This window comes from Cupressus sempervirens, chromosome 4, assembly GCF_028749045.1.
Source record: "Cupressus sempervirens isolate cs-2001-9-10 chromosome 4, ASM2874904v1, whole genome shotgun sequence".
In the NCBI taxonomy this organism is placed as follows: domain Eukaryota; kingdom Viridiplantae; phylum Streptophyta; class Pinopsida; order Cupressales; family Cupressaceae; genus Cupressus; species Cupressus sempervirens.
Window position 1 is genome coordinate 772,235,881 of NC_143121.1, and position 12,625 is coordinate 772,248,505.

General features: G+C 37.3%; 1 protein-coding gene across 2 annotated transcripts in view; it reads right to left on the bottom strand.

Moving 5' to 3' along the window:
• Positions 1-12,625, bottom strand: part of LOC149563657 (exocyst complex component SEC3A-like) — a 324,907-nt gene that overhangs the window by 262,026 nt on the left and 50,256 nt on the right. For both annotated transcript variants that reach the window (XM_089826818.1, XM_089826819.1), the window contains exon 3: positions 5,353-5,429. In XM_089826818.1, coding sequence (XP_089682944.1) covers positions 5,353-5,429 — 77 coding nt within the window. The remainder of the gene's footprint in view (positions 1-5,352; positions 5,430-12,625) is intronic.

Genomic DNA, 12,625 nt, shown 5'->3' on the forward strand with positions numbered 1-12,625 from the left:
CACAACACTCACCTTTCTCACTGTCACAGACCTGATTAAGCCTATTAGGCTTCCTTGGACTGCCCAACTTTCACAACCTTAACATTCATCCTTCAAGGAATTCTTGGATATTGCTATATGTTTGGAGTTTCCACAATCATTGGCAAAGGGAATCAAAACTCAGACTGATACAAGACTGTTAATATCCAGTAGCTACTGTATTTCCTGAACATGGTCTTCATCATTGGAAGCTTGCCATTACCCTGACTTGCAAGAGATTTACAAACCATCCTTACAACATTCTCAAGTAGTTCAACTTATGATAGTTCCTGCCATTAACAAATAGACTCTACAACTCCTCTGTTAACAGTTAATTCTAAGTCTGACATATAAAAGTGCAGTGTGCTAAAATGACTCAAAACTTCAATGTTTTAACAAACCAAACATTGGAAAGGTTTCAAGACCTCTGTAGGGCTACCCAATCAGTCCCAATTTTATCATGATAAGGATTTAATACCCAACCAAAATATGTAAAAACTGCTATTACTCCCTGCCATAACAGTCATCCATAGCCCCAATTTTATCATGATAAGGATTTAATACCCAACCAAAATATGTAAAAACTGCAATTACTCCCTGCCATAACAGTCATCCATTACAAAACACAGTCCTAGGCCATCAAAACAGTATGGGAAAACTTCAATATTATTGTCCACGACTTCCAAGGCATAAATTACTCTCTAAACCTTCAACCAACCAAATTGTAGAGGATTTCATTAGGTGAAATTAGAGAAACAAACTTTTTTATCTTCGCTGTTTACCGCCATTGAGGGTTTTGACTGTTTACCATAAAATTCTAATATCTTGCAAAATATATCATTAAAATGAGCAAGAGCATTTTCAAACAAAAGTAGATTCACTATACTAACTCTGGCAAACATGTGCAGGTTAAGATAAATCATTACATGATTATAAAATTATGTGCAACAATCACAGAGATTGCAGAAACGTGTAACTGAGGGGACGGGGGGGTGGTGAATCAGTTATCTGATCAATACAGCTTTTATTAACCTTATTAATTCTCAAACATATGATCAGTATAAACAGCAACCATAAGAAGATAAACATACACAATAACACCAGATATGTTAACTAGAGAAACCCTTGATCAGAGGGAAAACCTCAGTGGGGATGGTACCCTCAAAATGATGTACTAATTTATAAGTTCCTTGTAAGAGGATGGACTTTGTTAGGAGCCAATGAAATACATTCAGTACATATCAGTCCCTGTTATGAGACTTTGAATCCTTGTGAAGAGATTCCATGTAATGGGCACCCCTGAATGTCCCAAAAGCTGAACCAACTGCTGAAATTATATTAATTTTAAAAATGCTGCAATCAAGTACAAAGAGATGTATTCCAAAGGCCAAACCCTAAGGGAATGACGTCTAGAATGTTACAACAGAGAATGCACGTCCTCTATTGCCAAAAGAAGGGAGTGTGATTCACACATCCAAGCTCTTATCAAATGCAAGTCATCATCATCCGATACAATAATCCGATGCTCAACAATGAGACTTTCAACCCTATTTATCCTTTTCTTCATCCTTCTGGAAGGAACTAAAACATTAATTAATTGCAAGGGCTAGAAGCTTCCTCCTTCCAATAATTAATGCATACCCTAAAAACTCCTTCCTGTAAATAATTAATTAAATCGAGAGGCTTCCATCCTTTCCAATAATTAATACACACTCTAGACGCATCTCCTTTGTAATACAATAATTAATTAAATAAATTAAATATAAAGCCACCTTTTAATTTTAATTTATTTAATGACTTTATAAGAAATTAATTTAATTTTTTCTTATCTTCCACTTAGACTTTGGAGAACGTGAAGGCCAAAAGATGGGATCATTACAAATCCGCCCTCCTTGAAATTGCTTGTCCTCAAGCAATTAAGTAACATAATGGACTCCAACCTCCACCTGGATCCCAATATGTGATATCCATATGGAAGTTAAACCAACTGCGAACCCGCATCATCAGGACCAACCCCTATAGCCTAGCATTCAAAACTTGTGTTGATGAAGTCAAAATGTCATCATAAGGCAACTCCATAGAAGATCTATGAAACATCTTTTTCCCTCTATCCGGCTATCTATAAGATCTCCACAGGATGGCAGGACTTATAGCTCTGATACCACTGTAATGGGCACCCCTGAATGTCCCAAAAGCTGAACCAACTGCTGAAATTATATTAATTCTAAAAATGCTGCAATCAAGTACAAAGAGATGTATTCCAAAGGCCAAACCCTAAGGGAATGACGTCTAGAATGTTACAACAGAGAATGCACGTCCTCTATTGCCAAAAGAAGGGAGTGTGATTCACACATCCAAGCTCTTATCAAATGCAAGTCGTCATCATCCGATACAATAATCCGATGCTCAACAATGAGACTTTCAACCCTATTTATCCTTTTCTTCATCCTTCGGGAAGGAACTAAAACATTAATTAATTGCAAGGGCTAGAAGCTTCCTCCTTCCAATAATTAATGCATACCCTAAAAACCCCTTCCTGTAAATAATTAATTAAATCGAGAGGCTTCCATCCTTTCCAATAATTAATACATACTCTAGACGCATCTCCTTTGTAATACAATAATTAATTAAATTAATTAAATATAAAGCCACCTTTTAATTTTAATTTATTTAATGACTTTATAAGAAATTAATTTAATTTTTTCTTATCTTCCACTTAGACTTTGGAGAACGTGAAGGCCAAAAGATGGGATCATTACATTCCAACCCTATTAGGAGTTGTAAAAGGAAGAAGGACCCACTGTCCAAAGGAGCAAGACCACCGAACTCACTATCAAACTGGCCTTTATATTATTCCTTTCAGAATAATAGAAATTGATCAATTGTCCACTAGCACTCTCTGCCAAATATAATCACTACACTCATTCGTTGTGCCTTTGTTGCACCAAATACTTTTCAAATCTCAATACTAGATCCGCAAACTTGCATCACAATAATCCAATAAATCGCTTACTTGCATGTAACTCGCACTTACAGTTCGCTTTCTATTTCAAAAACATCTCATACACACTTGCACACATCTTCACAAGGAAAATAACTTTCCTTTATACCAAGTCCTCAAAATAATTCATTGAGTTAGCCTTGAGGCTTTCCCAATTACAATTACAATAGGACCTCATTAAGATAAAACAATACACGCTGCATTACATCTTTTCGTAATTACATAACACTGTCGGCTCACAGTCTTTGATAAATATGTGGATCACTACAAATGGAGTTGCATTTCCTTTTTGTGGTATATCATTTTCAAATGCATCAATCTCCTCTCATATATGTTGGGAATGAGACATGGAGAGACATGTCTCCTCATGAGACATGTCTATCTATTATAATTAATAAAATAACAAATTATATAATATCTCATGTATATTAAATATAAATAATAAATATATATACATATATATATGTGAGCTATATATATATATATATATATATATATATATATATATATATATATATATATATACTATAGTCTCATAGGTTTAACTGACTGAAGCTACCAAACATCAACAGCCTTTACTAATCTTTCATACGTGCGACCTCAGACGTCGCGCACTCACTGACGTCACAATCAAGATGTCTTCTACCTCTGTCTAACTACGCTCAACGAAATTCTATCCCTATTAGGAGATATAACCCGATTAGCGGAAACCACTTCTCAGGAACTCTGTTTGTACACTATCTTCAGTAAATCTCGAATAGCTGCTACCAGTCTTCAACATTTTGCACGCGCTCTTAGCCACGTCATCGGGACATTCTATAGAACATGTCCTCAACTTCACTTGATCCCATCTTTAATCTTCAATCTTCAATCCTCAATCCGAAAGATCTCGATCTTTGCCTGCTCCTCTTTCAGTCTTCACTGAATAACCAATATGTTGACATCGATGACAAACACTGCCATGTATGCAAGATGTAACCACTATAACAATCTCTTAAGTGCTCCAGCAATACTAGGATACCCCCCCATAGGAATATCATCAGCATTCATGCTAACAGTTATTTCATACGTATCCTACCCCTCAACCATTTTGGGAAGCAAATGAAGGCTACAACTTACACTGCACAAAAAATTAGTCAATACGTGCCTTTGAGTCAGCTTGTCATGCCGTTTCATGTGAATGTTTTCAAATGTGCTCCAATTGCACTCACCATAGAGTAAGGGCATAAGTGCAGAAAATGAGAAAATGCATTAAAAAGCCATCTTTTTCCTATTTTTAGATTGTGTTCTATAGTTTTTCGACATTTGAGTTATTGGCTAGTTATCATGAGTTTCTAGATTAGTTAACTAGTGAGTACTCTCTCAATACATGCCTGCCAAAGTAACTTTCTAAGCCTACCTAGCTCACAAGTATTCACCAATGTTTTGATCTAAGGTGGATATGATGGAACTGCCCACACATAATTCAGCTAGTTATCTCAAAAAGAAGCTGAAACCATTTGTGGATAACATGTCTTTGTTCATAAGGACATTACTTTGAAAAATACACTTAAGGAGAAGTCGAGGATCAAGAACTACTCAACGGATTGGATGTGGTGTAACTTTCCACAGAAATTTCTCTCATCAAGCTATCATAATGATTAATAAACTTACATAGCCCAAGCCCTGTCAAATTTTATTTGAGGTCTACTATAATTTATTAGGCTAAATTTATGACCAGAAGGAAGGTGAAGCTACAGACTCCCTTCTCTCTCCTTGTAATAGGCCACATGGGGGACAGTATCTAGATGCTTTAATAAATAACATCAAAGAACTTCACGAAGGTCAGCAACATGATATTTCCATTCATGTATGTATTAATAATAACAATTTACAATGGATCACTTCACAAAAAGGACATTAAGAAAGATTTTCCAAATTATTATCACAAAACTGGGACTCTGCAAGCCGATTTTTTATTCAGTCAGACTTGATAGTTGGACTTGGCAAGTTGAAAATCCATGAAATATAAATGATTTTATAGGTTTTAAAGATTTTTCCCTTCACCCTTGAGTAAATCAGTGATGTAAATCAGCTTTAAAAACACAATAAACTTTTCAATTGGGAACTATTTGATCACATACACAGACAAGTACAAACGGGAACTTCTGCTGGAGGAATCAACATTTTTCAATATATGTATATATTCTCGAGTGTGATATCCATAGCATCAAAACAAAAATCATAAAATGAAGTTATGAACTACAGTGGATGTTTATAGATGTCAAAGTTATTAATTCTCAAGGAAAACTTAATATTAACATCACTAAATATAAAGTATCTAAGAATATCACCTGAAGAGCCCCTCCTGACATATGCTTCAAGACATGCAAATCAGCTTTGACTCTTTGACCTGTTCCGGAGCTCCTTGCTGCAATATGATAACTGTTACTTTCAATAATAGGCAATGAAGCATTGAAACTAGTAAACGCTGCTTGCCACAGATGAAAAGATAAATGTCTTATTTATAAATCAAAACCCAAGCTACCCATCAAAACAAAAAATACAAAAAGTATTTTTAATAGATATGAAAGCAAGTGTTCTCTCACTTAAAAGCTTCAATTTATTGTGTACTGAAACCAGAAAGACAAATTTTCCCTATATGCACAGAAGTATGGTTTTCTTTAGTAGCAAGTACTCATCAATCTCCCCATTGAAGAGTGCTACAAAATTTAAATGTTTGTATGACAAGTAAGGGGTCTCTCCCCGTGTTGATTTATACCAAGTTTAACTTTGATGAGCTACAAGAGGCAATTACTATTTTTCAAATGCAGCAGGGGCAATACAAAGATAGTATAGTGGCAAGTTTGTTAAAGATGGTTCCTATTTTCTTGGAGTCAAACATGTAAGGAGTCTCTCCTGATGTGGGTTATACCAAATTAAACTTTGATGATGCTGCAAGAGGCAATTACTATTTTACAAATGCAGGGGCAATACGAAGATAGTATAGTGGCAAGTTTGTTAAACATGGTTCCTATTTTGTTGGAGTCAAACCCAATAATGAAGCTGATGCAGTGGCACTTTTGCAAAGGTACAAAGTCAGCCAAATCAGTATTCATAAGCAGCTGAGCACCAAGAGCAATTCTCTTATTACATTAATAGATGTTTAGATAGTCAGATTATGGAATAGAATCATACAGTATTTTAAATTAAGTTAAAATAATTGTAAGTAACTTCCAGGCTGTGATTTTGAAGCACTGCTTCAGGGAGAAGAATAAGTAGGTTGAAAAAACCTTAGTATTGAACAGTTTACTCTTTCAGCCAAGGTTATTGATGACGCTAAGTGTCCTTGAGAAACATCATTAGAAATGATTCTCTTCAAGCACGTATGCACCCACCTCCTTGCTGATGTTTGATAGTTTCAGTTGGATAAACCTATTATATATGTGTTCTTTATATTTGAGATATAAGGAGATATATATATATATATATAATTTGTTATTATATCAATTATCTAATTAATGAATAGACATGTCCTATGAAGGGACATGTCTATTCATGTGTAATATCCCCAATGGACATTTTTCCCAATTTTATCTCAAGATAATTCTCAAAACATAAACATATGAAGATGCATTATAGACCAACAATATAAACCAGTAAATTCTCATAAAGTACCTTCAAATATGTTATTGCATTATACCTCAGCAATACAATTACTAGCATTCAAAATCCAATCTTAAACATAGTTTTACAGCCAGATTGGAATACTAAGAAAAGAACCTGTAAGCACATGTGAGACATCTGATGTGACATCTCCACGAACAATGGGTTTGCGTCCATTGTCTACCGGCACAAGAGCTACATCCTCATGCTGGATGAAAGTTGAAACTTTTTAAATGACTCTCTTAAAAGAGACTGAAGTCTGAATGATAAAATCAAGCATAATCCGAATGAATGAGCCTCTCTCCTTTAAATCCTCAAAGTTGTGACTCTTCAACTCCCTTCCTGTCTTTTCGCCTTATCTCTCCTTGTCACTTTTAGCCCACTTTATAATACTAAATTGACCTTTTATAATTTTAATCCACGCTCTCATACTCAATTTTAATATTATATGAATGTCTTTAAATTTTCTAATGTCACAAAAAGAGGACATTGCAAATATTTCCTCCTCGAGATTGCTTGTCCTCAAGCAATCAGTACCAGGATCCCATATGAATTTGCAGCTCTAGAGCCCAATCTGAAAAAAAATCCTCCCACACTACGAAGCAAGGTGTCAAAATGCAACCCATTTATCAACCAAATCCTTGGATCCCATGTTAATCTATGAAGTATCGCTGCATCTCTAGATTGTACAACTCTGATCATCATTGCATCTAGTCTCAAACCGTGTAGAACTAGAACAAAATCCTCAAAATGCCATAGATACATACGGTCAACACCTAGATCCCAAACTATCTCATGTGCGTGTTCAACCAGAACAACCTAACATGTGCTACCATCATATACAAGAAGATTCCTAGTCCAACTAAGAATCTCAATCCAATTAAGATCACAATGTAATGTCCCCTTTTTCACAAGCACCAGCTACTTATTTTATTTTAGCCTTTATTTTCCCCGGAGGCTAAAAAGGAAGAAATAAGGGGGAAAAGATATATTAAATTAATTACTTATAAGGTTACTAAACAATGAAATATTAAAAAGTAACTTTATATTTAATTGATTTAATATTAAAGTGACTAACATAATAAAATATCAAAAAGTCACTTAAAAGAATAAAGTGCTCAATTCCTCTAGAAGCTTCTTGGAGTTGCTTGGGAAATCTTTATAAGGAGCCTTTGGGGGGTCATTTTACACATCTTGAGTTGCATATTCATCTATTGTGCTGAGAGCTTTAGTGCTTGCATACTTGCCTGAGGATTTGAAGACTCTAAGGTGTCAATTTCGGTTGTGAGATATCAACCCTAGTTGGGAGTGGACAAATTGGTATTCAGCCAATTCATTTGTGATTAATTGGGAGATAATATTCAGTGATTTCTGTTCAGCCCGTGCATCTAATTTTTGACATCAGTTGGCAAAGCGAAAAAGCAAAGCCGAAAAAGCAGTCCAAAAAAGCAGATACGAAAAAAGCAGTCCGAAAAAGCAAAGCGAAAAAGATCCGAAAAAGCAAAGCGAAAAAGTAGAGCCGAAAAAGCAGTCCGAAAAAGCAGATTCAAAAAAGTAGTCCGAAAAAGCAAATCCGAAAAAAGCAAAGCGAAAAAGCATGTCATCTCAGCTACTTATTCCAAGTTCTTTTGGTATTTACATTTGGCAATTGTAGATGGATACATTTGACAAGTAATATATGTCTTTTTGTTACCAAAGTATTTAGTCATTGTAAACATTGAAGTATTTAAGGGAAATCAACTTAATTCAGCTGTTCAATTTGTATGCCAAATGTTTGTAAAAACGTCTCATTGCATAGTCATTCATAGGATGCATGCCAAGCGTTTGTGAAAATACCTCTTGGCTGTAGGTGTGCATTTTACATTAGAATTTCATGTACTTGCATTTGGAAAATAATAAAAAGAAGTTGCATATCACTTTGATTTCCAATTAGTTATTCTGCAATCATTTGTATTCATCAATATCACTGGCATTCAAGAATCATAGCAAAACAACAAAAATCAGCAAACCGAGGCTATAAAGGAAGCGTTTGACAAAATTCCTAAGGCAGAAAAACAAGGATAAAACTTCAAAAAAATGTCAAGGCACTTTACAGTGGTATCAGAGCTAAAGTTCCTACCATCCTGTACGGGTTATGAGTGAAGAGTTTCCAAATGTTCCATTCATTAATCCTTTGGATAAATTCTATAACAGGGCAAGAAAGGGCTTAAGTCCTTTAGAACTCATGGAAGAAAGCAATACCCAACAAATGCTTAATAGTCTTACAAGAGGGCAATAGGAGTTGAGAGATGAAATGGCAAGAGGAAGAGAAGAACTATCACTTATCCTTGGACAGCTGGTACATAATAGAAACAATGGAAATGATAGGAACCATAATAGGACTACTGGGCAGAATGGACACAATGGGGGTCAAGAAAACAATGACATAGCTCAAAGCAGTGCTAGAACAGCAAGTAGAGCTGCTCCTAGGCCTCTTATGCCTAAATTTTTTAGAGAACAGGGTGCTGCAAATCACGACCAGCAAAGAAGAGAAGAGGGATATGGTGATTATTTGAGGGAGTACAACTCTCTAGGTGATGATTTCAAGGCTGCCATGTCACTAGTTGACTTTTGTGGTCTTAAATTGAGAAATAGACCAAGAAACAATCAACGGGGAGTGCAAAATCAAGACTTGCAGCGTAAGGTGGGAAAACTAACCTTACCATCATTTGATGGAAGTAACAAAGGTACAGCTAGAGCTTGGGTTTAGAAGTTCGACACATATTTCCAGCTCAATCCTATGTTGGAAACAGAGGCTATCCAGTACGCCACACTCCATTTGGAAGGTGAAGCACATGAATGGTGGTACCATGGACCTATCACCTTGGGGCATGCCAACATTACTTCATATTTGGAATTCACCATCTGAACTCCACTTTAGGGAGTTAGCACAACTCAGGCAGACTAATTCAGTGGATGCTTATATCACAAAGTCCCAACAGTTGGCAATTATGGTGACAAATATTTCAGAACAGCGGTTGGTTATGCTCTTCATTGAGGGATTGATAGAGCCTCTTCGTGGTTGAGTTAAGGCCTTCAAACCAGATTCTCTCCAGGATGCTATCATGAAGACTAGAGACATGTAATATTCTACATCTAGCATTAGGGCTCCCAACAAGCCTTTCACATCCCATAACGATAAGGGGAAGAAGCCATTCCAAAAAAAAAGTAATAAGGAGAACTTTGATGAAGCCTATAGACAGGAGTGTCGACTTAAGGGGATTTGCTATCATTGCAAGGAGAAATCGTCTAGTGGACACCATTGCCTTGGGAAAGGCAAGGCTCACTTAACTGAGGTGATATCAAATGATGAGAGCAGTTCTGAGGAAGAGGAACCTTAAAGGGAAGACAATAATGGTTCAGATGGGGAAAATCATGATGAGATCATTGCTTCTATCTCCAGTGCTCCTAAGTTCAACTCTTTCAAAGTTTGTGGGGTCCTACAAGGTCATCAAATAGCAGTATTGATTGACAATGAAGCTACTCATAACTTCATTGATGCATCATTGGTGAATAAGCAACAAATTCCTCTAGAGGATTTTGAGGGATTCAGTGTGATGGTGGCTGATGGGCGTAAGATAGCTTGTACTCGGTGGATTCCACAGTTGTCTATTATGATGGGCAACCACACAGTTACAGATGATTTTTATGTGGTTGACTTGGGTGATATCCATGCCATACTTGGGGTCCAATTGTTGTAGTCATTAGGGAAGTACTCACAGAACTTCCAAACCATGGAACTCAAGATCAGAGATGCTAATGGGCATAGAGTGGTGCTTAGAGGTATGGCATCTAAAGCACCTAAGATTGTTTCAACTAGACGTATGGAAAGTATTTTCAGGCATGATGACATAGTTTGGGCAGCAGAGTGTGTAATCACTCCTAAGGAATCTACAGATTTAGGACAGCCAGTTCACATTGACATCAAGGAGCTATTGGGCAAACATGACAAGGTTTTTGGTGAGATACCCCTAGGGACGCCACCGGACAGAGGCTTCGAGCACACTATTGAGTTGGAAGAAGGGACCAAGCCAGTGATTACTACCCCTTATCGCCATCCTAAGAAATTTAAGGATGAGATCGAGAAAGCAATCAAGGAATTGCTTGATATGGGACACATTCGTCCTAGCTCCAGCCCTTTCGCTTCTTCAGTGGTCCTAGTGAAGAAGAAAGATGGGACCATGAGAATGTGTATAGATTATCGAGCCCTCAATAAGAAAACAATCAAGAACAGGTACCCAATACCCAAGATCGATGAGTTATTGGATGAGTTACATGGGGCAGTATATTTTTCAAAGATTGATCTTCGATCGGGTTACCATCAGATTAGAGTAAGGGAACAAGATGTGCACAAGATTGCTTTTCGATGCCACTATGGGCACTATGAGTTCTTAGTGATGCCATTTGGATTAACTAATGCACCTGCCACATTCCAGTCTTGTATGAATCATATCTTCAACAAACAGTTGTGTAAGTTCCTCTTGGTATTTTTTGAATATTTGCTCATATACGGTAAAACTTGGGAAGAACACTTGCAACAGCTTGATGAGATCCTTACCATCATGGAGGAGCAGTCCTTGTACGCTAAGGCTTCGAAATGTGAGTTCGGCCTTAGAGAGATTCTTTATTTGGGATACGTGATCAGTGCAGAGGGTGTCCAAGTGCACCAAGAGAAAATACAGGCTATTCTAGATTGGCCCACACCACAATCACTTACAGAGCTACGAGGCTTCTTTGGACTGTGAAGTTACTACAGGTGTTTTGTTAAGGGGTTCTCACAGTTGGGGGCACCTTTGACAGATTTGACCAAGAAGGGTGCATTTTGTTGGATAGCAGAGGCGCAGCGAGCTTTTGATAAGCTCAAGGAGGTCATGAGCAATTGTCCAGTGTTGGTACTTCCTGATTTCAGGGGAAGGTATTGGTGCAGTATTGATGCAGAATCGACACCCTATTGCTTTTGAGAGCCATAAGTTGAGGGGAGCTGAGAGACTATACTCCATCTATGATAAGGAGATGCTCGCCATTATACATCCCTTGGCGAAGTTCGGACAATATCTAGTTGGGGGGAAATTTGTGGTGAGGACAGATCATAACAGTCTCAGATACTTCTTACAGTAGAAGGACTTGAACGAGAGATAGCAGAAGTGGGTTAGCAGGATACAGGCATATGATTTCGACATAGAGTATGTTAAGGGGAAGAAGAACATTGTTGCAGATGCCCTCTCCAGGAGGCCTTCAGCTTGCTCACTCTCTAAGATTTCGACAGATTGGAAATCCATCTTACTGGTGGAGTACTCCAAGAATACATTTGCTTGTGAGTTAATGGATGGATTGATTCTGGATGACAGGTACAGGATAGTTGATGATGTGATTTACTACAAGGATAGGATCTACCTTGTATCGAAATTAAAATTGAAGGAGAAAATACTACAATCTTGCCATGATACACCCCTAGCAGGCCATCAGGGCTACTTCAAAACTTATAGACAAATTAGAGAGAGGTTTTCATGGAAAGGCCTCAAGGATTATGTGTTGAAGCATGTTAAGGAGTGCGTGAGCAGAATAAGTCCGAGCATACACATCCAGCTGGGTTACTTCAGCCTTTGTCCATTCCTGAGCGAAAGTCGAAGAGCATTTTGATGGACTTCATGACAAGCCTACCCAAGGTACAGGGGAGAGACAGCATCTTTGTTGTGGTAGACCGGCTCACAAAATACGCACATTTCTTTGCTATTCCGACAGAGTACAGGGATTCACAGGTCATTGAGCTATTTTTCAGGGAGATCTTTAGATTGCATGGGCTACCTTAAAACATAGTCAGCAACAAGGATAGCAAGTTTATTAGTGTTTTTTGGCAGGAGTTGTTGTTGACAAGTACTGAGTTGACACCCAGTACCAGTTATCACCCTCAAACTGATGGGC